Here is a 22892-nt window from a genome sequence, read left to right on the forward strand (position 1 = left end):
TCATTTGGAACAGCACCCCCATGGGAATTATTAGATATGCAGAAACACTTTCACCCAGAGATTTCAGCTGCTAAAAACAGTGATGTTTCTGTGAGAATGTACATGAAAATGAGGAATTACTGAGGGATTTAATGTTCGAATTGCTGATTTCCTGATAATTGCTCATTTCTTAATGGGTCTTCAGCGTCCCATTTGTAATCGGCTGGATTTTCCCCACCCCAGATTACTGATATACCACCTGTATTTGTAACTCAGGTGGCAAAAATATAGCCCATTTATCAGGCTATTTATTTTTATTTATTTTTAAACCTTTTTATTAGGTTTTTACCACATTTTAGGATAATCACAGATCGTTCTCGACTATGGTTACATGCAAAGTAATGAAAGACATATTGCAGATACTGAGTTACGGATACAGGCAGTAGATCTTGCGACTGACAGTGTGACGGGGGCAAGTGGTGCTGTGAAGAAACTAGTTTTATCTCCTGAGGGGACTGTCATCCCACATTGGTATCCGCAAGTGAAAAAAAAAATGGGATGGGGTGGCAAACTGAATTCAGGGACAAACCAGGGAGGGGTGACAGGGGGTGGAGGCATTGATAGGCAGGTGGGTGCGTGCTGTATGTATCTATATTAAAGGGGTTGCAGGCCTAGGCTAGGCATGGCCCCTGCGGATCCAGGGGAGAGGCTATCAATGGTATGTGTTAATGTATATCGTGCATGAGACTTCAGGAGAGGGGGGCATTTCAGTTGTTTGTCGAAATCTTTGAAGGAGTGCGGGCCATCCAGTGGAGATGCATCATCGGTGTATTCCCCGTACCTCTTCGTGTCTGATCGCATCCTCCACCCAGTCCCCCATTTATGGACTGCTCCATCCAAGCTGCCAGAGGAGGCCCTGCAGGTGCCCGCCAATGCATTGCGATTCTCCGTTTCGCCAAAAGAAGGGCCAGGGATGCAAACCGTGTCTGGACCTTTCAATGTTTCCAGCGCTGAGAAATGCCTAGTGGGCAGGCTTCCCAGGTGGTCATGTCAACGAGCCCTGTGACCTCCCGCAATGTATTGTGAATGGCGTCCCAATAAAGTTGTAAGGTTGGGCAGCTCCAGAACATGTGTAGAAATGTTGCACTAAGGGCCTTGCAACATTGACTGAAAAAACGTGATTCTACTAAGTGGTGCTGAAGTCGTGCTGGTGTCTGGTCTGGTGTGGTGTAGAATGAAGAATTGTATATTTTTAAACCAAGAGTTTCTGGATACTTTATTCAGGAACTCCAGGGCATGCTCCCATTCCTTATTGTGTAGTGACCTCTCAAAGTCTTCCTCCCACTTGTGTCTCAGTTGAGTAAGTGTTACGGTCGTAAGTTCACGAATGGCCTTGTATGTCCAGGTGATTAAGTGAAGTCCGGGGCCTGTATGCAGTACTGTGTGGAGTACTGGGTGTGTCGTAGACTCACCCTCAGACAGGTTCGCAATCATTTGCCAGTGGAGAAAGAACTGTCCTCGGGGGAGTCCAGTCTCCTCTACCAAGTGGTCAAATACGAGAAGCTGACTGTGAGCGAAGAGGGACTCTACCTTGAAAATCGAGTGGTCCATCTAGGTCTGTAAGACCTAGGCAGTGTAATGGCTTCTGCCCTGAAGTAGGCCCGCCAGCTGCAGCAGGGGGGTGTATAGACCTTAGTCCACCCCGGTCGATCGGTAGCTACATTTTGGCCAGAGGGACTCCCTTATTTGGGACAGCGGTCGCCGGCTAAGTATCTATTTCCCGAAAAAAGAGGCGAGGAGGAACGGCCAAGAAATTTGTGAAGTGATCGAGAGGGAGAGATAAAAGGACCATCAGGGTAAATATAGGATTTTGTCCAGTTGGCTCTTAGCCCGCCTGTGGTAGTGAAATCTGCGAGTGTGGCCTTAATGGACTCAAGGTTCATTGTGATGTCTCAAATATAGAGTAGCAGGTAAACCACGTAGAGGGAAACACTATGGGTAACGCCCGCTTTTGGAATATCCCAGTCCCTGCCCTCGCCCGGAAACGAACTGCCAGGGGCTCCATCACCAAGGCGAAGAGCAGGGGGAGAGCGGACCAGGCTAATCATAATGCAGGCTATTTTAGGGTAGTTATCCATTTGGTGGACAATCATACTGACTCCCTATGGTTTAAATACACATTTGCACAGTTAGATACTTCAAATCTCCGCATGTAAAATATTTTCTTTCTTAATTGGGAGAGGATTAATATTTATGCAGTGTGGTGTCTTTCCCAACAGATGGGATATCGCCTTATCTCCTATTCCTGTTACGTCCAGGTTAGAAGTACTAGGTTCTGCAGGATTCACTATCCATCAGTGGTTGTCTGGATAAACAATAATTCTATTAACTTGCGATGAATGTACTTCCGTTTTCCAGCTAGAATTATTTATTGGCAAGTTAACTTTCAGAGTTATCTCCCCTCAAACGTCAAACTTTTGTCTCCGACAAGCAGTAGATATGTAAACACATTTTCTTCCCAGGCCTCTTTACTCAGTGATTTATTTTTCACTGAATAGACTCGTGTTTGGTTGGGTGACATGACAGCCCGTCTAGCACCAACATGAAGCGTGGTCATACCTTAACAGATTGGCCACACCCAAGGTGTAGCCTTTCATTTGAGTTAGTCCCCAAGTGTCAAAGAAGCCTTAGCTAGACTTTCTCCCAGTATGCCACAACAGCTGAAACCTGTTTCTGTTACTCACTGTGGTATGTAGCAGTTTAACATAGATTCACCTTTTTTCCCAGGGCATACAACCCCAAGCACCACCATATAGTCCACCATTGCCTCCAAGTGAAACAGCTCTTACATAACTACTCTCGATAGTCCGTTGGAATGGAGCATAGTAAAAAGCACATTTCAAAGCTGTATAGCAGTTCTTGCATCAACAGAGTGCAGACCGGGCTACTGCCAGCATGAAGATGACCTAGAACTCTGCCACCTTTTAAGGCTGCTCTGTCTGTTCTGACTTAGGCTTTTGAGTTACTGATCTAAATCAACAGCAATAATTTGTAGTTCTCTTGGGATGGTGGAAAGGGTACTGGTCTTTTGAACTCATTTTGAGAATGAGGTAAGCCTTACCTTTGAGTGCTGTGGCCTAGGTGGTGTGTGCCCTCTCATCCCAGCCTTTCCTCCCATGGACTGATTATGTAAATTCACAGCCCATGGTAAAAAGTCTCCCATGAACACAACAGCAGTGAGAAAACTAACTGAGGTTAAGGATAGCATTGGATTCCTTGAAGATGCCAGCTCCATTATTGATCCCATATTTACAACAAGGGGTGGTGAGGGACAGAGTCTCTGAATTAAGCAGAAAGCTCTCACCCAGTCAAGAGATCAGGGCTAGATCCAACACCGTTTTTTAGCTCACTGCACCATCCCAGTTTCAGAACCTGGCTGTATGCAAATTAGTCTGTTCCTGTCCCAGTGCATGATGGGAACAGGGCAAACCAAACTACAAAAAACAATTCTTACACTGGGAAGGAAACAAGCTCCCGGGGACCGGTTTCTGGCATTACAGCCGTCTTCGGCCCGGTTTGCTTGAATCCTGATGGTGCAATGAGCAAGGGTCTCACATCTGGGAATACCCTTCCACGCTTAGGGTGGACAAAAATATTTACAACAAGGGGTGGTGAGGGACAGAGTCTCTGAATTAAGCAGAAAGCTCTCACCCAGTCAAGAGATCAGGGCTAGATCCAACACCGTTTTTTAGCTCACTGCACCATCCCAGTTTCAGAACCTGGCTGTATGCAAATTAGTCTGTTCCTGTCCCAGTGCATGATGGGAACAGGGCAAACCAAACTACAAAAGCCAATTCTTACACTGGGAAGGAAACAAGCTCCCGGGGACCATTATTGATCCCAGCTGTATTTCAGAATTAAAAATCTTTTTTGTCTCCAAGTGGCCAACAGCAACCCCAGATAAAGCCCACTTGATGAGGTGCCATATAAGCTTAACCCTTTGCTGGCCATCATTCGCTGAATGCCTAGGTTGCGCTAAAAAAAGACTTTGCAACAGTGATGCTATGCCTTTTACACTGACTTATGTCATATAGCTCTTTTGGTCTTACTTTTGAGGAGTCCACTTCTTTTGGGCCAGATTCTTCCTAAGATATTATGAGTAGGGGATGGAAAATGTGATAGAAAAAGAGGCTCTTTTTTGGATGAACCATTGTGTTTGTATCTTTCCTTTTTTGGGTGCATCTGGCTATTCATCTAGTGGTTGTGTGCTTTTTCGACTCCAGGCCCAGGCAAGGATCAAATTGTTCCCTAAATACCCCCATGGGTGAAAAATTCTAATACTGTGATTCATTACGGAAATATTTGCAAATTTTTAAGATTTCCAGAATTATTTGCTTATCATTTATAATGAAAACATGTGAACATGGTATCCTAAGGTCACCTGGTTGGACTGCAGATCCTGACTGCAATATTTTACCATTCTGACACTGCCGCATTACATTTCTGTAAGTGGACAAACATTTCTGAATTCTTCTTTTTCCCAATGCACTCTATGAAGTTCATTGCTTCTTCTTCTCTTGTCTGTATGCTTTTTGCCCTACACACAGATGAGGTTGTCAAAGGGGGGGCGTGACCTGGAGCTGCTGTGAGTGGAAGCGGGCTGCGGAGCTCCGGCCGGCATATCCCCAGTGAACACTTAACCTGAGCCCGGGCGCATTCATTTTCAGTCCATTAAGTAGCAGACTATTCCCAGAGCATGCCACTCCAACAAACACTGCCCAGCGGTCGTGCTTGGTGTGGATAACGGTAGGAATCTGAGAGCAAGCAGCCCGAGCAAAGCAAGATGGCGGCCGGAAGGGGGAAGGGCAGTTAACTCCAGACAGCGTGGCCGAAGATCGGGGGGGGGGGGGCGTTGGCCGATGAACTTCGCAGTGGAGGAAATCGGAAACAAAGACGCTGGGAGAACTAACAGGGGTCATCGGGTGAATCGCGGCAGGACTGAGAAAAGGTCTGTGACCGCTGCTGTGTGACTGAGAGGCCTGCTCTAGCACAGATATACAGGTGGGGGCTGCTATCCCTGGGCGAGTGCTCTGCAGGACATAATTAGATGCCTGGCATCCCCCTTGTGGCTGCATCTTGAGGTATACCCTGAGCGGAGAGAGCGGCCGTGCAGGCGTGACCCCCATGTTTGGTGTAGGAACGCCAGAGCAGGTGGCAGCCGTGAACGACCTGGAGGCAGAAGAAAGGAGGTCCCCCCTCATTGTCCTTAGAATGACAGGGAAGTGTTCTCCTCAGTGGTATGGGAGCACTTAGTGTTTTGTAAAATACCCCTCACACACCAAAAGGCCCCTTGGTGTCATGCTTCATCATAGGGGTCTTTGCAACCCTCTAGCGGGTTGCGGCGTGCTGCTACCTACGACTACGCGGGAGCACTTTTAAGTTCTGGCTATATGTGGAGCGTGTGAGTGGGTATGTGTTTGTGAGTGGTGGGATTTAGTGAGAAAATTAAAAAGCACCTGGCTCGTGGGTATAGCAGAAAACGCTCTCATCGATAGACCTCCCCAACAATCTGTGAGTAGAGACCCACTGAGAAGAATGGGGAAACCGTCTAAGAGGAGGGGATATAGTGCCTTCAGCATGGGGGCGCAGTAATCCAGATGGATGGTAAGAGGAGAGTGTGGAGTGGGGGAAAGAGGCGACTGCCATCAGCCCCACCCTGACAGATCTCATGCAGGCTATTACGGCTACCAGGGAATCCCTTGAGGCGAAATTGATGCAATCGGGACCAATTTAAGCCTGCTGATCTACGGAAAACAGGAGTACCTGATAAACAGAGGGCACGGACACGGTACGTTTTCTCGAGGAGTGGATCAGAACTGAAGTAGCCCCAAATGGACTATTTCTCTTCTACGCACTGGAGCAGGCTCACAGGGTACCAGCCAGACCACCCCGACCTTGTGCCCCTCCCCGACCCATAATGGCGCGACACCTTCACTTTCGAGACCGTTATCATGTGCTATACAAAGCTTGTCAAAAACAAGACCTGCAAATAGATAATAGTAAAATCATAATTTTTCCAGACTTTACAAGGAAAGTGCATCGACAAAGAGCCTCATTCTTAGCCTTCAAAAAGAAACTACGGCAGCTGCAAATTCCCTATGCAATGTTATTCCCAGCTCGACTGAGAGTGGCAGATCAAGCGGGAGTGCAGTTCTTTGTTACACCTCAGGAAGCATGGGAGTGGCTGGATACTCGACAAAGCCGGAGTAGGTGTACAACTCACCAGAACATTCACAGCAGCCCACAGAGAAGAGCAAGAACATAGCCCGTGCGCCATTCTCCAGGGAGGCCAGATCCGAGAGGTGCAAAGCATTGCAAGAGGCGGCGTAACTTACCCAAAGGGATCCAGTCCTGGATCAAGCAAGAGCGGATGGGATGCGGACAGGTCAGATGAATCATTGGTTGCCAGTGCTCACGAAAATTCTGAAGCAAAATTACCGAAAGTCGCACCCTAAACGGTGGACGATATTGCTTGAGGGGAATGAGCTGGGGGGGAGAAATGGCTGTTCCTCATGCTGCCTGCGGACCTGAAATTGCAGGGTAAGCTACACAGCCCCATAACCATCAGAGGACCTTCTTCTTGGAGTTTATTTTGAGTTTGGATGGGAACTTGTTTGTTTGTACCTGTCCTGGGGAGGGGGAGTTGGGGTTCTTCTTTTTCTTGGGGGTTATTTCTAGGGGCCAGGCCTGTCACACGTAAGGAGGTTACCGGAGAGGTGATGAAATCAGCCCAATGGTACCTCCCACAGATCTTAAATGTATATCTTTGAATATACGGGGGATGCATACATTGTTGAGACGTCCTAGAATACATGCCTACTTAGTAAGAAGAGGGCTACAAATTTTGTTACTTCCGGAAACGCACGTTATGGCAAAAGAGGGTGTCGCGCTACAGCGCAGATGTATAGGTCAGGTGTTCTATACCAGTTACTCGGCATTTGCAAGGGGGGCCTGATTTGGGTGAGGGCCGGAGTACCCTTCCAGTGTACGAGCCAAATGATTAACCCGGAGAGAAGTTATATCATACTCTCAGGTAGATTGGATGGCAGGGATATAACCTTGGGTAGTCTTTATGGACCTAATACGGAGCAGGCCTAGTACTTGGCCCAGCTCTCCAGAATGCTGGCCCCGGTGCTGACCGGTTTAGTAATATTAGGAGGAGACTTTCATTGTGTCACAGATGTGGGATTGGACTGCTCTCACCCACCGCTCCCTGATGCTCCTACACACAAGCTAGCAGAGGAGCGCCGAAATTGGCAGCAAAGGTCGGGACTGGTGGACTGCTGGAGGGCGCAGCACCCTGGGGACGGATTATTCCTTTTTTTCCGCACTACACGAACTCCACGTCAGACTAGATTCTATACTATGCTCTCCTGACATTCACAAGTGTGTGCAAACTAGTGAATATCTCGCTAGAACAATATCGGACCATAACCCAGTATTACTGGGACTAATCGGTTCCCTGGAGAAACCTAAAATTCAGACTTGGCAACTGAGACCAGAAGCGTTGGACGACCAGGTCTTCCAAACATCAGTGGGTACTGCTATTGGGCAATATTTCAAAGAAAACACCAACACGATGACAACTAATTTAATAGAGTGGGGAGCCTTTAAGTCAGTAATTCGGGCGCTGTATTTCAGAGTCAGTGGGGGTACGAAAGATACTACTACAGGACGCGCTAGCGTCAGAGCAGAATCTCCAAGACCTGGAGTGGGAAAGGCCGGAATAGAGACAAAAGCAGGAAGAGCTCCTGACAGTGGCAGTGGCCGAGCAAGTTGAGAGGCTACGCTGGTTCGGATATAAAAACGATGTAGTTAGAGTCCATTCTGAAAGGGATAAATCTGGGGCCTTGTTGGCCTGGTAGGCTTACCCGGCTAGGAGGGAGTTGGTATTATTAGAGCTGAAGGGACAGGGAGGAGAGACCTTACACCACCAGCAAGACATTAACAATATATTCCTGGAATTCTACACTGACTTGTATTAAGACAGACTGTCCCCAATGAATGAAGACCTGGTTGACTTTACAGGTGACTTGGAGCTCCCGGTGGTGTGTGAAGAAATAGCAGAGACTCTGGGGGGAGATATTGAGATGAGTGAGGTGAGGGTGGCCATAAAGAACATGGCCAGAAATAAGACGCCAGGAACGGACTGACTCCCGGTGGAGTTTTACTCATATGCTGACCTACTGGCCCCTAGACTAGTAGAATTATACAATCAGGCAAAACAGGAGGGGCATCTTCCCAGTACAATTAGAGAGGCAGGATTTATACCACTACTAAAGCCAGGAAAGCCAGCATGGGACACAGCGGCCTACCAGCTGCTGTCTATGTTCAACCTAGACTATAAAATTCTGAGTCGTATACTGACAACTCACTTTCTCCCGCATATGTCAAGATTGATACACCAAGACTAGGCAGGTTTTATTCCCACCAGAAATACTGCGTTAAATGTCAGACGGCTGCTACGCGTCTTAGAGGCTAGATTCAACTGTGAGGGCGACAAGGCCATTTTTGCAGTGGATTTTGAAAAGGCCTTTGATAGCCTGGAATGGAATTACCTCTTTGAGGTGATGAAGAGATTTGGATTGGATTAAGTGGACGGCTCTGCTCTATAAAGACTACTGCCCGGGTCAAGATGGGCAGACTGATCTCTGACATCTTTAAAATAGAACGGGGTACGCGACAGGTGAGTCCGTTGTTGCCACTGCCGTTTGCCCTGGCCATGGAGCTGATGGCAGCCAGGGCTTGTACAGGCCAATATTTTCAAGGATTAGAGGTGACCGTACAAATTCATTATATTGCATTATATGCAAATGACTTGCTGTTATTCCTTGCAGATGTGGGAGAAGCGCTCAGAGTGGCTAAAGAGCCTCTGCACGACCTGGGGCGAGTGGCGGGCCTAAATGTGAACTGGATAAAGTCATGCCTCTTTCCTGTCAGAGCGAATAGGGTGGGCCCACAGGAATTAGAAAGTGTATGGTGGCAACATCACTGCTTGACGTATGTGGGTACCCAGATATATTACACTCAAGGAGACTTATTGGAAGGGAACGCAGGTAGAGCAATGAGAGGAGTTAAGTGCAGTTTCGACTTCTGGAGGACCCTGCCTCTGGCAGTGGCGGGTAGAGTTGCCCTCCTGAAAATGGTGATGCTGCCAAGGCTATTGTATTACTACGGAGTACTGTTGGTTTGGATCCCGGTGCAAATGTTTCCCCAAGTTAAATCGCTGGGGACAACATTCATATGGGACACCAGTAGACTGAGGGTAGCACTCACCACCCTTATGAGGCCGAAAGCAGAGGGGGAGTGGGGCTAGCAGTCCCTGACTTCGAGTACTATTACATAGCAGCACAATTACATAATTGCTGGACTTGTTGAAGAACCCGGAGAATATGGGAGATGAGGACCAATTGGAGAGGCCCCTGATGACGATAGCTGAACTCTGGGCACTAAACTTTATCAAAGCAGTCCGCACACAACTGTTATATCCCCTCTAGTAGTCAGGATATGAGTTGAGATCCATACCAGTAGCCAATTCAGCCAGCAGTAGATTATCCTCAGATTAGCTAGATAGAAGTTTGGCTATACGTGACCCGCCTGGGGGAAACTGTTGGTGTTGGTTTATAAAAATAAGTAGTGAATACAGGATCTAAAAGGACTGAACGATTGCACTGATCTTCCATCAATTATTATAACCTTCCTAGTGGGTTATTGGGAATAAAAGTGCTGGACCACACAAATGGGAACTCTGAATATAGAAGGCATGTACCTGTAGACCATTGTGGAATATAGCTTAAAATAAGTAACTTCCAATGCAAATGTACTTTGTTGACTATCAGTAAATTCAATAAAAATCAGTTTACAAAAAGAGATAAGGTTGTCAAAAGCCAAACAGAAGGTTGGATAAAACTGAGCCAGGCAAGCACCCTGCAGTTTTGACTAGCTCGTCCAGCTAAAACAGATTAATATGTTAATTTGATGGATTTTGTATCTTTCACAGCTGATAAGACTTCATAGAAGGTGGGACAACTGGTAAGCAAGTGAAACACCCCAGTTTCTGTGACATGGACTTTATCTACTTCCTGAGACACAGTCCAGAAAGTATAACTTACTTTTGCCCTGCTACCCATGAAAGAAAAAGAAAATCTCATTTTGACTCACCTTGCTGTGAAAGTTGATAAGACTTCTTTGTACTTTCACAAATATGGATTTATCACCACAGAGCCAGGAATACAGTTTCTCTTCCCAGTCTACATTTAGTTTGTCGGGCATTGAAAAATTATGGTGAGCAAAAAAACAATGGATTTAGTCCCAGATCTCTGTACTAGGGTGAATGTATGACATAGTTCTGCATTCTGTCCATCAATTGTTCTTGGCCTTGGGCGAGAGAGAAACTCCCGGAGAATGTAACTGAGGGCTTCTTTATCATTTTCTTTGCTGTAGAAAAGATGACTGGAGGATTGTGCAAAATATTTCCTCATTCTCCATCTGCCCAAGCAGAAGTTCACCATGGTGATCTTAATGCAAAGTCCAGCCTCCCCTAAGGTTGGATACTGACTCACTATGGCAGACCTGCAATAGGTATATTTTCTATGGCAACCATATTTTAAGTGCCAGCGACCCGTTTTCTTGGGCTCCTGAGACATTTGTGGTTACTGTTCAGTATCTTGATGAGTATTGTTCTTTCTCATTGGGGTCCCATTGCATACATACAGTTCCACTGCAGCTGAGTATTTACCCCAGTCGTCCATTTGACTCTCTCAAGGTAACAAGGGGTGAGTATTTAAGGCTTACTCTGGGAGGTGAAGGAAGTCAGAAACTACCAACCAATAACTTCAGTGTTCACTCAGTACTTTATCTCAAGAAGAAAAAGTATTCTATTTAACAGGTAGTTAAATACAATAGTTACAATTAGAATAAACAAATAAAGCCAGAAAATGCTAGCGCCTTTTTGGGGCTGAGATAGAATCCAAAAATGGTGTTGTCACTCCTTTGCACTAGGTGATAGATTTTCTCTAATATGAGTTTATGGCCACTGTTGCTGGTTCTGATGCAACCTAGGGCACCACACAGAATAACTTAGTAGGGTGACACCTAAGCTGCTGAGTTTCCCGTTGCCTTGCAAAATGAAAGGTCTCACACAAACATTCTGGAACCCATAAAACTCCTCACCCGAACAACAGAGAGCCTACCCCAAGTGAAGTCATAATGTGCTCGCAAAGATCCAGTGATGAAGTGGTGACTGGGGTTCCATTCACCAGTTTTCACTTAGGGATGTAATCCAAACGTTACTGGTATTCTACAATCCTCGAGGGACCCCACTGTGGGCTAGGTGTAATAGAGAACCAACAGACACTGGGTCCCAAGGGTCCGTGAAGCTTCAGAGGCCAGTTTTTCTACAGTTGTCAAGATTTTCCTGTAGAGTGGCTTCCAATGCAGTCACATGTTTCACAAGTTCTATCTGATTACTGGAATTTAGAGTATGGGCTTGACAGCAACTTTAAATCACCAGAGTTGCACTGACCATGAAGATGGTTCATAGAATTCCGAAAATGAGTTGACCTACTCCAGTCAACAGAACCAGACCTTGCTCCAGAAGTTTGAAGATGGGCTGCCTCTTGGTCATTTTGGGACTAAGGCAGTGATTTAGTTGCAAATGAAGGGTGCAGTACACTGCAGGTTCACACATCTCGCAATTAAAGGTGATGATGTAGCTCCAAGACCCACATGATTCAATTGCTACTGCTCATCTGCAGGGTATTGTGTAACTCCTGAGCAACATCAGTCAATTAAGACATCCTCCACCCAGATCTTTGCAGTTGGGCCTTCTGCGGTTCTTCCTGGGATCAGGCTGGCTCCTCCTGGCAGGGGCTGTCCAGTTCTTTATGCAGACAATCTTTTCATCTCTCCAAAGATCATAGCAGCAAGAATTTTTTTTAAGCTACTCAGGCTTGGGCCTAGTCTGGAAGGAGTGTAGCAAACCCAGAAGAGGTGCCACTCCTGGTCAGATATCTTACTTTTACACTGGTATGCCAGCCTCCTGGGTGTCTAGAAAACCTTTAACTATAAGTACTGAGTTTGGGAAGCCAGTGCTTACACTTCTCTAGTGTTCCAGGCAGGAAGGCAGTGCCTACGAGAGAGTCCGGTTTATGTAAAATTGTATTTACTTCTTAAGTCCTAGAGAAGTGCATTTCTCAGTTTTTGTCCAGTGTTCACAGGCTTGAAAGCCAAGAGTCACCAGTTAGACCAATTTCAACAGATCTCGAGTATTCCCTTGGGAATGCTTGCTGTATCCATGTCCCACCTTGTGGGCATGCATGCTTCTTCGTCCGTGTTGTCATTCAAGGCTTTAGTTTACCCTACTCTGTACATTTAAACCTGTTCTTGATGAAAACGAAGAAGTTCCTGCCACTAAGGAAATATCCTCCAATCATGATTATTGCATAATTTTGGATCTTGGCTTTCAAAGATCCAGAAAATCTCTGGTTGAGCAGCAGGAGTTGGAAGCCTTTATTGAGCTCCCATATGTGCAATCTTACGTCATCATCAAACCAGATTTATTTGAAAGTTACCCTCTTAATCATCGTATTGTTACACTTGCTGTGCCCCATTTATCGGGTTAATAGGCTCAGTTTTAGCATTGATTCGGCAAAAAAAGCAATTCCCATTAGTTCCCCTGTTCAAAAAATTCTATGATCGAAGTATGGCTGTTGAGAGGTAAACTTGCCAAAATCTGAAATCCTCTCCAACATGGCATCTCATTTCATATCCTTCCACTGTTTTCTAGTTAATTTCTGACACATTTATTTATCTAAAATCTAATACTTAAATGTCCTGATTTATGATCCATCCGACCTCTCACTCTCAGGTGCTTGGATACTCTGCTGATTTTTAGCATAATATATACCCAAACATAGCTAAACATTTGAAAATATATAGTCCCATCTTCAGTCGTGGGGGTTTGTAACGAGGCTTATGAGGGATACTGATTGGTATGAATTGTAAGTATTCTGTTATTACACAAGTGCTTATTTTTTTACTTCTGTTTTTTAGGAAAGGAGAGGGTTTTTTCAAATCAGAAAACATCTCTACAATATCAATTCTTAAAGATGTATTCTCTAAAGAAGCCACAAAAAGAAAAGTGAATCTTAATATTACCTATGGTATGGATGGCTTTGTAATTGCCTTTCGATTTAATTTTTTCTACCGTATGTGAAATGTATTACAGTTTTTGGATTAAAAAGTGTTTCTATCCTTTCTATTTTGTCCAGATATAAACGAGGACTCTGTAAGTCACACTTTAAAGATGATCCATCCAAAACTGGAGTACCAGCTTTTGTTAGCCAAAAAAGTGCAGTTAATTGATGGTTTGAAAGTAGGTATATATTTTTTTCTTCACTAGCCCCTACACTGTATTCTGACTACAATGAATGTTGACTAATCAGATTATCCATGATTCTGAAGAAAACCTAGGAAGAAAACATCAGAACCATACAACATACGCTATTGTTAAATACTACTCTTCTGCCAGAGGCATGGTCAGCTGGTCAATGGAAAAGATGGAGTGCATTGCAGTTTGTTTCTATGCTCTTATTCTGGATTAAATTTGGCTCCTTTTGATAAAGGATCTCCTTGTGGGGAAAGGAGATGCACTGTAGATCCTGGCAGTTTTTTTGAGGATTAGTAGCCAAGTAATCTTATGTGGGCACTACAATTCTGTTTGTATGCATGAATGTAATATGGCAAGTTGACTTGAGACCCTCAAAATTATGAATTGGGCTATGCACCCGGAGTTGAATTCAAGCACATTCAAGGAGAAGAGCTGGTGACTCAAAAGAGAAGCACAAGCCAGCGTGATAAATTAAGGAAGACAGATTGAGGTCTAGTAAGCAGAGCACTTTCCTGCGTGTGCCCTGTGCACAATTTACCAGAGTGTCGAGGCATCCATGGGTTGATCAGGCATGGAGGATCCCCAGCACAGGAGTCTCTGAGTCTGAAAGGCAGGACATGCAGAGTGATGCAAATTCCTTAGACTTATTGAACTTCCCATGCCATATACATGAAGGCAGCAGTCATCCTTCACAAAGATGGGACGTGTGAATAGAGCCAGATAGGAGGACCCGCATAACCTGTTATACTACAAATGTATGCTGGTTGAGGGCTAATCGTTGACTTAAATAAACTAAAATATGGCTTACAATCATTGTCTGCAGAAACAGAGGTGGTCAGCAGGTCAGAGAGGGTAGAGAATAGTGATCTGTCCTCCAAATTTCATGCAGATATTGGGGAAGGAACCCCTGTCTCAGGAGTTGATTGGACTTAATGTAAAGCCTTTTCTTGGGGGTCTGCAACAGTCAGTGGTTACTTTACCGACTCTGTGGTAGACCACTGGTGTCCATTGGATTCCAATTGGATAATCATGTTATATCCTTAGAGCTCTTGGCTTTCCAGGGGTAAGCAGGCAAGGTTAACTGTAGGAACTGTAGGAAGTGAAAGGAGGCAGAAACTCAACTAGATGACAGAGTAAGTAAGGCTTAAGAAATTCAATGTACAGTTGATGCTGCATCTTCAAAGAAAAACGATGGTCCATACCTGATTGTAGATGACTTTTACTGCTGGGGCCCATTTGTTCTGAAAGTTATTAATATGGTTATTGAGTCCAGAAATGCAACTGATGCTTGGAAGACTGCTTTAATAGTTGCTGTCAATAGAGTGGACGCATCAATCCCTAGTAAGTGTGTAGTGATGAAGGTCCACTCAGGAAGGTAGTATTTCAAGATGCTTTATTCAAGTAGTTAACAAGTAGTAAGATACAAGACATCATGTAGTTATGTGGTAGATCAGAGCCCCACCAGGAGCTGCCTGTCAGCTGCTCAGCCCATGACCTACTGTCGCTCTGCCTCTCACAGTCCCAACATTCCGAGGCATCATCAGACTTCAACATTCCAATGAGTCAGAGCAAAGACACTGGCTGAGCAGGGAAGGTAAAACACCTTACAATAAATATGCAGGATACTACAAAGTGTTTACCAATTTCCCTAATTGATGCGCTTATAAAATTAATGTCCAAAGTTATCTATAGCTGTATCTTACTATGATTAGAGGGTAAGAGCTAATCTGTAGAGCCCAAGTGAAATTATTGTATAAGTCAGACTAACTTAAAACAATATTAACAATTTCTTTTAATGATAAGCAGATATGTAACCTGAAGAAATCTAAGATGCATCTTCATGTTTGAAAATGTGTATTAATATTATAATGATAATTATTAACATATTTCGTTATTATCAGTATAATTCACAGCACATACTGTAATGAATTACTTGTTCTAAAATATTAACAATATGAACTACATATACTTTTGTAAAAAGAAGAAATGGAAACAGTAGAGAACATAAAGAAGGAGAAAGAAATATGTCACTTAATACATATTTTCCTTTAAATCTACTGCAAAATCTGTCAATAAAGCCTAACCTCATATGCAGATGATACGCAGTTAGTCCTGGCCATTAAAAATAATGGCAAAAGGGTGGCCGAGAGTTTTAAAGAAGGTATGCTGGCAATTGGAGACTGGATGGCCTCCAATTGTCTTAAACTCAATTCGGAGAAGACCGAGGTTGTCATATTTGGACAACTAGCCCCAAGCTGGTCCCCAGCCTGTTGGCCGGCGTCTTTCGGAACCCTGCCTAAACCTACCCCTAAAGTAAGGAATTTGGGAGTTGTCTTTGATGATAACCTCAATTTTGTCTCTCATGACAACCTTATAGCTTCCACAGCCTTTCATAAACTGCGCCTAGTAAGGAAAATCATTCCCTTTCTTCCCGATAGTGCTGGCAAAACCCTGATAAGTTCACTAGTGTTGTCCACTCTGGACTATTGCAACGGCCTTTTTGCCAATGATCAGATCAGGGTAATCAACAAAATGCGGACTATACAAAACGCGGCAGCAAGACTTCTCGCCAGAATTCCTAAACATAAGTCTGCGGCTGATACAATCAGAAGCTACCAGTGGCTCCTAATCAGAAGCCGGATCAAGTTCAAAACTTTGTGCATCGTATACAAGGCACTGCATAAGCAGGGACCTCCGTTTCTTAAAGAACAGTTGATTCCCTACTGCCCTACCAGACTACTGCGATCCACCACTCAACGACCTAGTGGTGCCTCGCACCAAGACCGTCTCTTGGGGAGATCGTTGGTTCTTGGTCACGGCTCCAAAACTGTGAAATACCTTACCTCAGTCAATTAGGACTAGTCACTCTCTCTGGTTATTTCATAAACAGCTAAAAACCTGGCTGTTTAATCAGTAATACCGTATTTGCAGATGTCACAGCGCCGAGACGCCCAAGGGCATTTGTTCGCGCTTAATTGAATGTCATCAAAAAATAAATAAATAATAAATAAATAAAAGTACCAATGCTTTGCACCTGCCTGAAAAGGGTCACATACCGCATCACCAGGCTTTATCAATCCCAAATGGAAAATGGAATTTATCACTTTGGTCCAACCTATGGGTTCATAGCATAAAAACTACAGTACTATAGCTGCTAGAAAGACGGTTTAGCATTTCCAGAAACCCCACGACCATTTGCCAACAACAGGAATCCAGAAAACCATGGTTCTGGGACAGGCAGGTAGGGAGGATGCAGGCTGACCAAAATTCAAGCATGAAAATATTGCAGCTCCACAGTCTAGAAATTTTCAGTTTCTGTCATTTATACCGGCTAAATAGGCTGCAGAGATATCATGGCTCTCTGGGCAACGCAATCTGTGTATGTGTCCTCCACAAAGATTTGCCATTTTTGCCTTTCAATTCCTCGAAAAGCTAGTGGTGATTTGTGGTTCCTGTGGAATTAAAATTTTACTTGAAAAAATTAAGGTCTTCAATGCCTTGAGCCACCACAGTGCAGAGCACTCTTTCTTAATTCTAGCCCCTTACTGTTACCTGGATAAAAGCTTGCAACTGATGAAGGCCACTGGATGCGTCTTATCCTCCTCTTTGAGTTGAGCTGGGACAATTTCAAACATTGGCTTTGTGCATGAGCAGCTGACTTTAATGAACAGTTTTCAGTACGGGGGCTAAAACTAGCCTTGGTTCTTCAAATGCATTCTGTCTACATAACCATAACCAGTTCTTTGAGTACGGGGGCTTTAAATATGGAAACTATGGCGCCATATTAAGCCACAAAGTTGGAAAAATACAGAGGGAGACCTTTTCTAGGTCTTACTTGGGTTTCAGTTGGGGTACCTCCCGTCCAGCACAACATTGTCTTCGGGCTTCAAGGGTCTGATTCTGCCACTGCTCACCTTGTTAGCAAGAATGACAACAGAATCCTGACCAGTCTGGCACTTTGTTGCAGTTTTTAGCCTTTTGTGACTCCGTTAACATTTTTGGGATGCCTCACATGCTTTTTCCATCTATTACTGAAGACAGGTAAGTCACCTAAATAGGCTACACAGCATTCTCTCATAGGGGATTTCCATGTATAGTCATAAGCGTTGAATAGTCCCGCCCATCTGCGGGAACCCTGGAGCACTTTATCCAATATAACTTCTTAAGTGATGAGGTTAGCCTTTCTTCGGGAAGGCCTTGAAAAGTCACTTAAAGTCATAATGCAGCCTAAGGACCAGGCTACAATGGCCAGACTTCTTCATCTTGTAAGGGCACAGAAAAAGAACCTTCACAAACCCTTTTCCTAGGAGAGAAAACAGAGATGAAGTGCAGGGCAATGTAGCCTAAAGGCTGGCATTATAAGTAAAGAAAATAAAGACTGCCTTTAAGAGCAGAGAGACCTCCAATATCCCATCATGCTCAGCCAGAAGCAGTTACCTCAGTTCTTTTTTCCGGCTCGTGCTGACAGGACCCTTGGAGCATTGAACTTTTTTTAGGTATTTTTCTTCAATATAGTACTTCAAAGTTCAGTGTTTTTTCCTTCATTCGACGTCTTTTGTCTTTCTCTGTGGAGTGAAGTGTTTTCCTGCCAGGAAAGGGTGCTTTTTTCCTATTTAAAATGCCATCTATTTTTGACAAATATCCTCGCTGTAGCAGAAAAAAACAGAACCCTACGAGGTTTTTATTATTTGTCTACCACCTTCTCATCTTCCTGTGTAATCTGCAAGACCTTCTCCAGCTGAACCCTGCATGACAGGGTGTGGATTCGCCTGCAGGGAAGGGAAGAAAGAAGAAAACAGCAAGAAGCCAATGGGACCTCTGAGCGAGGGGGCGGTAACTCTTCCACCAGAGCTCTTCCCTCAACCTACAGTGGACATGGCATGTCTGAGAGGCATTTTTCAGACAGAAACCACTATCAGTCCCGGTTGAGGAGGTCGACGTCGTGAGGAGGAATGGCGCCGACAGGCTTGCCGTCATTGATTGGCTCAACACTGTACAAACGTCGACTCTCGGCGTCAAGAAGCATTTGAGCGATTTTGAGACCTGCTTCGCGCCAAGACTTGTGTTGACGTCAAGGTATTCCGACTCGCCATCACCGAGAAGTAGGTGGTCGAATTCGAGAGCCAAACGATGAAAAGAGTGATCGATGTCTAGAAGCTGCTTGGCATCGAGTAACCTACGTCGACAGGGGTCAACGTCGAGAAGCAGCTAGTCATCGAAAACCAGTGGACGACGACAGAGGTCGACTTCGAGAAGATTATTGATGTCAAGGAGACAGCGAAATCCTCCAAAAGAAGAAGAATCTACTCCTCATCTGATTCTCATTCCAGATCTCCATCCCTGGTAGAGGTACCTTCTTCTTCCATTCCATTGTTTCCTCAACTGGACTAATGGGCTCCAACAGTGCCCCCACCTCCGGCGCTACCAGCTCTGCCTTCCCTGCCGACACCTCCACGTCCAATATTACCACCACCAGCTCTACCGGTATCAGCTCTTCCACCTCAGGTTCCTCTCACATTGGTGCCTAGGAGCACACCCTCAAGGACACGTCTTCGCTCTCGCCATGGACACTCACGTTCCTCTACTACATCACGCCACCCACGGTTGAATCGCCGATCTCATCACAGGTCAAGATCGCGTTCTCGCCACCATCACCATAGGGATACATCCTCTTCTACCAGGAGATACTCTTCGGACTCCCCTCAACCTCGGTCATCACCAATTGATGATATCAACACCTTTCAGGAGGTCTTGGTTCAAGGAGTATCTAAATTGAATATACCTATTGCGGTTCCCACTCCATCAACTTCCGTGATCTTTGAAACTCTTCATCGACGCACGGCCTCAAGACCTTTGCTCTCAGTAGTGCTGGGTCTTCTTGACCCAGCCGAGGAATTGCTCCTCACTCCAGCTGTGGCAATATCAGGCCAATCCAGGCTCCAGAAGAAATATCTGCCACAGAACAAGATCCACTGTTCTTGCGTGCCGACCCTCCACCGGACACAGTGGTGATATTGGCTGCATGAAAATCCCACCCTTCATCACCAACTGCTACTTTTCCTCCTGATAGGGACGTCGGGACGCAAAGTTTGCAACATGGCGCCTACGTCCATGAAAGCAGCCAGCGCCACAGCCCTCCTAGGAAGGTACGACCAGGTCGTATGAGATTCTATTTTCCACTTCACGGATCACCTACTAAAATCGTCTAGTAGGGAGATATGGTCTCCAACGAAGTCATCAGTGTGGCAGCGGATTCATTGATTTTAGCTGCCCACAGTTACTTTCACAGGGTCTCCTTACATAGCTTCGATTGAAATCTCTGAAGCTGGACACTCCGCTACGTCTTCAAGATTTGCCTTTTTCGGGCTCCACTCTCTTCTACTTGCACGCCGAAAATGAAAGGGCCAGAATGAGGACCGAAATAGATACTTTAAAAGGAGTGGGATTACAGAAATCTAAATAACAGCGGCGTTCATTCCTCCCCTACCACGTAGTTTCCCTTCACAGTGTGTTCAAACCCCTCAGTGGCAGTCCGGCAGGTAACAACATAATCAACTGCCCTACCAGTCCCACATCACAGGGGACATACCTCTTAACAAGCTAACTAGGGAGGCCGACAACCTGCAGCATCAAAACCCTGAATCCTTACTTCCCCCTCTTTCGTTACCCATTCCGGTAGGGGGGAAGTATTGCAAATTACATGGCAAAGTGGCAACGCATAGCAACAGACGCCTTGGTCTTGCATATTGTCAAACATGTCGTCTCAGATTCACTGCCCCACTACCAGCCATTCCACTGAGGTTTTCCACGTCTCGCCTCGAGCTTTAACAGGAGGAAGTCAACAAGCTATGCCACAAGAAAGCTGTGGAATCAGTCCCTCAAAACCAACAAGTTCACGGTATTTACTCCAGATACTTCCTTGTACCAAAGAAGGGCAGACAAGTTCATGCCTATTCTTGACCTCCGAATCGCAAACAAGTGCATCTGAAAAGAAAAATTCAGGATGCTGGCTTTGCATCAAATTTACCCTCAACTTCAACAGTGAGGCTGGCTCTGTTCAATAGATCTACACAACGCTTATTTTCATATTCCCATTGCAAAATCACATAGGAAATTCCTCAGATTCGTTATGGGGCAGAACCACTACCAATACGCAATTCTACCATTTCGCCTCATGTCAGCTCCCAGGACTTTTTTTAATGCATGGCGGTGGTGGCAGCGCATGTACGGAAACACAGAATCTTTGTCTATCCTTATTTGGACGACTGGCTGGTCAAGGCTTCCACCTTTGCAGAAGCCCAAGAACATTTCTAATGTGCTTGCGATCTGCTTCAGGGCCCTTGGGTCTTCACATGAATGTTCAAAAGTCCATGTCAACACCAGTCCAGATATTGCATTACTTAGGAGCTACCATCAACACTTTACAAGAAAAGGTGTTTCCTTCAGAGGAACAACGGTTAACCATTCTACAGAAATGCATCAAGCTCCAGTGGATGGCCCATCCATCAGTCCGCATAGTCTCCTCGCTCCTCGGCTCAATGGCCTTCTGCATATTTCTGTCTCCCAAAGCTCGCCTCCACCTATGCCTCCTCCAGGAGTGCTTGAAGGGCCAGTGGAACCAGTTGGCAGGGAACTGGGAGGACAAGATCATCCTATCCACTGATGCTGTGGAATCACTCTAGTGGTGTTCCCTGAAACAATCTCCTGATGGGAATGTCTTTTCACCAGCGGGAATCAACCCAGACCATTGTGACGGATGGCTCGCTGCTGGGTGGGGAGCCCACATGGATCACCTGCAGATAAAAGGAATATGGTCCTTGGGAGAACAGACTTACCATATTAACCTTCTGGAACTCCGTGCAGTTCACTGGGCACTCAAGGCCGTTCATCCTTCGTTCACGACCACCACTGTGCCTGTTCAGACAAACAATACAACCACTGAACAAGCGGGGGGACATGGTCCAGAGCCCTGTCACTAGAAGCTCAATCAATCTGGCACTCGCTCCTTTCCATGAAATTGAGACTGATAGCCGCTCACCTGCCAGGTGTGCAGAACATCCAATTAGATGCGCTCAGCAGGGTTCTTGACGAAAACCATGAGTGGGTGCTGAACGAAGAGGTCGTACAAGATATCTTCAGCTTGTGGGGCACACCTTCTACAGACCTTTTCGCCTCAGCAGAAAACAAAAAATGCCACGACTTTGCCACCAGATTTTGCCACCCAAGGTCACCACGGAATGCCCTACGGATCGACCGGTCCAACAAATTTCTTTATGCTTTTTCCCCAATACCGCAGTCCCTCACAATTGACAACAGCAACAGCCAAGATGATCCTCATCGCCACAGAATGGCTGTGACAACTGTGGATCCCGGACCTCTTCGCTGGTCTTTCCGTCCATATCTCAGGCTGCCATGCAGGCCGGACCTTCCACCTGAGTTCAGAGGTCAACTGCTACACCCCAAACTCTCCTCCTTTAGTTTGGCAGCATGGCTCTTGAGATAGTGCAGTATGGTCATCTAAACCTACCTCAGGACTGTCTGAACATTCTAAAAGAAGCAAAGCGACCATCTACACAATCTACTTATGCCTTTAAATGGAGAAGATTTTGCATTTGGTGCTCCTCCAGGCAAATTGATTCCACCTCTTGCCAGGAGGAAGTCATTCTCCGTGTTTATTACACCTGGCTAAATCTGGCCTACAATACTCTTCAATCAGAGCCCACCTGTCTGCAGTCACGGCATAAAAGAAAAGTCCTTCACAAATGTCTTTCTTTAGGATTCTAGTTATTAAACATTTCCTAGAGGGGTTGAAGAAGGTTTATCCTCCCATTAGATGTCCCACTCCTCCATGGGAGCTGAATGTAGTGCTTTCTCGCCTCATGCTTCCACTCATTGAACCTATTCACAAGGCTTCTCTTCAGCATCTCACATGGAAAACTGCCTTCCTTGTGGCTACAACTTCAGCTAGGAGAGTTAGTGAGATCCAGGCCCTTTGCTCTCATGAGCCAGACACAGTCGTGCACTCTTCTAAAGTAGTGTTGCGTACCCATCCCAAATACCTACCTAAAGTGATCTCAGATTTCCACGTAAATTATACGATCGCTTTACCCACGTTCTTTCTCAATCCTTCTTCTCCAGCGGAGAGAGCCCTCCACTCGCTGGATGTGAAGAGGGTGTTAAAATTCTATTTGGAGAAAAGCAAGTCCGTTCGTAAATCGCAATAGCTATTTATCAGTTAAGGCCCAGTTTGCACAGGATTAGCTACCTCCAAACAGTCAGTCTCCAGGTTGATCGTCTCTTGCATCCTCTGCTGTTATCAGCTAGCTAATAAATAAGCCCAAAGCACACCCTAATTTAGGCAAAGCAGCTACTACAGACTTGATGAAGAATATTCCCTTGGCGGATATTTGTAAGGCAGCTACTTGAAGATCAGTCCTCACATTCACTAGACACTACTGCCTTG

The 22892-nt window shown here is 45.4% G+C and overlaps 1 protein-coding gene across 1 annotated transcript in view; it reads left to right on the plus strand.

Moving 5' to 3' along the window:
* Window positions 1–22892, plus strand: part of BBS7 (Bardet-Biedl syndrome 7) — a 264083-nt gene that overhangs the window by 225900 nt on the left and 15291 nt on the right. Inside the window, exons 16-17 of the mRNA XM_086962213.1 lie at window positions 13093–13202; window positions 13311–13414. Of these exons, the coding sequence (XP_086818339.1) occupies window positions 13093–13202; window positions 13311–13414 (214 nt within the window). The remainder of the gene's footprint in view (window positions 1–13092; window positions 13203–13310; window positions 13415–22892) is intronic.

Source organism: Lissotriton vulgaris, chromosome 3_1 (genome assembly GCF_964263255.1).
Source record: "Lissotriton vulgaris chromosome 3_1, aLisVul1.2, whole genome shotgun sequence".
In the NCBI taxonomy this organism is placed as follows: domain Eukaryota; kingdom Metazoa; phylum Chordata; class Amphibia; order Caudata; family Salamandridae; genus Lissotriton; species Lissotriton vulgaris.